Source organism: Galeopterus variegatus, unplaced genomic scaffold, assembly GCF_000696425.1.
Source record: "Galeopterus variegatus unplaced genomic scaffold, G_variegatus-3.0.2 Scaffold11991, whole genome shotgun sequence".
Taxonomy (NCBI): domain Eukaryota; kingdom Metazoa; phylum Chordata; class Mammalia; order Dermoptera; family Cynocephalidae; genus Galeopterus; species Galeopterus variegatus.
The window spans coordinates 42,817-47,076 of record NW_007738102.1 but is presented as its reverse complement, the minus strand read 5'-3'; the positions used below and the strand labels follow the sequence as shown (position 1 = coordinate 47,076).

Below are 4,260 nucleotides of genomic sequence, written 5' to 3'. Positions count from 1 at the left end.
CCAGACCAGCATTTCCGACACTTATACATGGTCAGATACAACAGAACCAGCTCTCAGAGATTCATAAGCTACATTAGTGAATTAAAGGCTCTGGAGGTCTTACAGCGAGGATACCTTATACAATTTTGTTTTATCTTGCACCTTCTGAAACTCTGAACTCTCCTCCCCTCATTTCTCAGATTCCTAATAACACTGGATTCCTAGTAACACCTTGAAGCACACTGCTTGGCAAATACAGATCTAGTCTACCTGTTGGTAAGACCAACAGTAAATCTGAGCCCCCAAGGCAGTGGGATTTGCCCAGGGCCACACAGTCAGATGTCGATCCAGCCATCCTGACTCAGAACCATCAGACACTGCCACGGAGAAGCAGGTAATCACAGGACAGTCATTTTCTCTGGGTCTTGGTTTTCTTATCAGTAAAATGGGAAGTAATAAACCTCCTCACACTCCCTAGGAGGTCCTAGTGGGGAGCCATGAGCCAACATGGGTAGGCATTTAGCACAAGGCCCAGCACAAAGTGCTTGTGGAAGAATAGCTTTGCTGTTACATGGTCTAGGATGGGAGACTGGATCTGACTTCTGACTTTCCCTGAAAGTTGCTTTTTAAATGGAGCCCCTGATATCAATCTTATTTTTAAAACCTCTTTAATGAAAGCCCCTGTATGTGCTCCCAGGTGATTTAGATTCTGTTTAGCTGAGGTCACTAATAGCACATGTAAAAGTCTTTGTCTTTGTCTTATTTAATCTCCTAATGACTCCATTTTACAGATGTGAAAACTGAGGCTCCATGAGTCATCCAAAGCCTCCAGATTAGTAAGGTACTTAACTGGGACCTCAGCCTGGGGCTGCCAGACCCCACCTGTTAAGAAGCACCTACAAAAGACGATGGAGAAAAAGTCCTCCAGGTTGGACAGAAGGTCTCCTGAAGGGACCATCATGAGTCATCCAAAGCCTCCAGATTAGTAAGGTACTTAACTGGGACCTCAGCCTGGGGCTGAGGAGACGATGGAGAAAAAGTCCTCCAGGTTGGACAGAAGGTCTCCTGAAGGGACCACAGGGAGTGGGAGGCCCTCGGACCAGAGCTGGAAGTCTCTGGGACACTAATTAAAGACAGGAGGAGTTGTGATAATAATCACCCTGTTTATAGACTGCCAGGCAGGCACTATTATTAGCTCTATTTTACAGACACTCTGAATATATTATCATATATTGTCTGCATATATTTAATCTTCCCTACGGCTTTGCAGGATAGGTATTATAATGATCCCCATTCTGCAGATGGGAAAACTGAGGCTCAGAGCAGTGAACAGATTTTCTTGTCCCTATCCATCCAGCTGATAAAGAATAGTGCTATGATCTGAATCCAGGTCTCAAAGAGCATCTGTCTTTTATTATTTATTGGGGCCTTACAATGTGCCTGTCACTAGAACAACAGCAACAGCAATAACAATACTGACTCCTTGTGCTCCGGGTACTATTATGTACCCACTTTATAGCGTCACCCCATTTAAATCAACAGTCCTTATGCTGCAGCCATTTGAACCCCAATTTCCTGATAAGGAAGCAGAAGCACAAGAAGTTAAGTGATTTGCTCATCTTGCTGGTTAGTGGCGGAGTCAGTTTCCAAACTCGTGCCTGGCTCCCCAGCCAACTCAGAGAGCCCTGGCTGACTGCCCCTCCCCCCACCGGCACATGGCCCCAGTTTGTCTCCTGGCCCACCACACCCGCTAGAGCTCTGTTGTTTATAATTCTGCCATGAGAGGCTTTGAAATTCCCCTGAACACTGATGGGACTTGTCCCTGCCCAGCCTGTGTGTGTAATGGCTTTTATTGATTTTCTGGAAGGCAGGCCTCTGCAAGGAACACACTCTTTTTAATGGAGCATTAATTGGGAGGGAAGGAAAAGAAAGCCTTTTCTGCTGCCCTGCTTAACTGGAGCTGAGTTTCCTGTCTCCTCTTTCCTTTTTCCGAGCGTGTTCCTTCACCTAGGCCGGGAAGTGGCGGCAAGAGCCCTGGGCTTAAAACTGTGGATAGGCCCAGACTCTATTCAGGTCTTGCTGCTGATTCATGGCATGACCTTGAACCAGTCCCACTGGGTCCTCAGCTTCCTCAGCTGCAAAATGGGCCTAGATACCCCTGCTACTCAGAGATGGAGTGAGGAATTTTTTGGGATAAGAACTCAATCAAGGTTCCCAATCAGTATCATCATAATTACTGGCAAGCCTCAGTTTCCTTATCTGAGATAAGGGGAAGTTTTTCACTTGGGACCTGTTGTGGTTATTAATATTGTCATTACTCAGCATTAAACTCTCCCTTCTAGACCCTATTTGTGATGCTGGGGTGCCATAAATCCCCTTCTTTGTCTCTTTATGCCTTCCATATCTGCTTAACCTAATCTTTATGTTAAATTCTTTCTGTCAAAATACCCAACATGGTTTCTATTTTCCTGCAATTGTTATAGCACCCAAAGTTCCCAAAAGCTGAGTCAGGTTAAGATTTCTCCTGGGAGCCGGGGAGGAGAGCTTTTTCATAAAGATAGCTCTGTAAGCTGCATTCCTGAGCCCTGAAGTCACCTGTGTCATGCTGTCACAGCTTCCTCCTAGTCATCTTGGTGATGACCAAGGTACCCCTCCCCCCCCAGATTCTCTCTCCCTCCTGCCCCTGGCTTACCGGAAACCTCCACATATCCATCCTTGGTCTTGACTGTCAGCTCCTCTGGTGTGAAGCTGTGCACATTGACGCACACTTTCCAGGGCTCCCCGGGGAAGGGTGGGGGGCTCCTGCCTTCAGCAGGTACCCCAAACCTGGCTGTGGCAGTTGGCCCCCGGGGCACCATGCCAGACCTCAGGGTTCCTGGCCAGGCGGAGGAGAGACGAGGCAGGGCCCAGTCAGGCCAAGGGGCAGTCAGGTCGTCAGGGAAGGGGTCCATGCCAAAACCATCGTCCAGCAGGCGGGAGGAGAGGGGAGAGTCCCGAAAGGGGTCTCGGCGCAGGCGGCTGGGGTAGTGGCAAGAAAAAGGCATCTGACCATCAGCCATGGTGGCTGCTGAGCTCAGAGGGGAAACAGAGGCTCAGAGATAAGGAGCCACCTGCCCAAGGTCACACAGCAAGATGATGTGGGTGGACTGCCCTTCAAAGCTTATTCTTCAGCCTTAGAAAATGCTGGTCTTCTGTCGGGGAGAAGCAGAACCATCCACTGCCAAAGACAGTGGTGCAAACCAGGCCGGGGTACCAGCCCCCAAAGACACTCCAGCCACCAGAGATGACCCCCAGCAGGTCCAGCAGAATCCCAAAAGGTCACTCTCCGCTCCCCTTACCAGAGATCAGCAAGCCACTGTCCTCCCAGGCTGCCCAGGCTCGCAGCCAGAGCCTTGGAGGTCTACAGGGAAGCCAGGAGCTTAATAAACACCAGAGACGCACGCCTAGAAACTTCTCCTGGCTTCTTCTGATCGTCTATTTATTTGCTGCTTGGGGGCTGGAGGCGGGTTTTGCAAGCGCCTCCTGTCACAGGAGTATTCGGAGATGATGACCCAGCCCAGGAGAATCCGCCGAGGGAACAGCTGGGCTGGACGTGGGGGCTGGGAGGGGCTGTCCGTTGTCTTCCAAGTTCAGCCGGCCTCTCCGGACACGGGCACGGACACTCTCTCCTCCCCTGGCCAGCTCAGCTCCGCCCTCCTGCTCCCTCCCGGAGCAGTCCTCCCCAAGCAGGGCACTAAGGCCCGGCTATTAATAACTGCTGCCTGGCTGAGAGCTCAGGTCACCCTCTGGAAATACCTTCCCCAGAGCATGTCGCATCCTGCCTTCCCCCTGGGGACCTGCAGAAGGGGAAGAGAGAGACTGGGCCCAGTGGATTTGAGTGTAGATGGCCCTGGGTTGGATTTCCCTCCCCACTTATATCCAGGCCAAGCTCTCAGAGCCTCAGTGCCCTCTGAGGAGCATGGTAAAGAATATATATACACACACATATATATACACACACACATACATTCAAATGATGGTAGTTAAAGTATGGTAAGGAAGACTTTACTGGGCAGGAGTCTGTAGCAAATAGGTGTAGGAACCATTGCGACGGGATTTTGCAGTGGGGGAGAAAAATTGGGCTCAACTTTGAATACAGCATGGGCAAGTGGGAATTTATATCCAAGGAGCCTGGTAGGGGTAAGTGAATGGAAAGTTACTAAGAAGAAACACCCGGGACCAGGAAGGAATCTGGCTAAACCCAACTAATAGGATTCTTGCTGAAGATAGACAAGGGGGATC

At 50.0% G+C, this 4,260-nt stretch overlaps 1 protein-coding gene across 1 annotated transcript; it reads right to left on the bottom strand.

The window, feature by feature from the left end:
• Positions 1 to 985: 985 nt before the first annotated feature.
• LOC103610898 (heat shock protein beta-8-like) lies at positions 986 to 3,495 on the bottom strand. Its single transcript, XM_008594961.1, has 2 exons — positions 2,672 to 3,495; positions 986 to 1,044 (listed from the first exon to the last, which is right to left on the bottom strand). The coding sequence occupies exons 1-2, from the start codon at positions 3,036 to 3,038 to the stop codon at positions 986 to 988; spliced, it is 426 nt and encodes a 141-aa protein (XP_008593183.1). The 5' UTR covers positions 3,039 to 3,495.
• Positions 3,496 to 4,260: the final 765 nt, after the last annotated feature.

Coding starts and splice junctions, on each gene's coding strand:
- LOC103610898 (XM_008594961.1), bottom strand. CDS start 3,038: ATGGCTGATGGTCAGATGCCTTTTTCTTGCCACTACCCCAGCCGCCTG. Junction 1,045..2,671: donor TGGATATGTGGAGGTTTCCG/GTAAGCCAGGGG, acceptor TGGTCCCTTCAG/GAGACCTTCTGTCCAACCTG.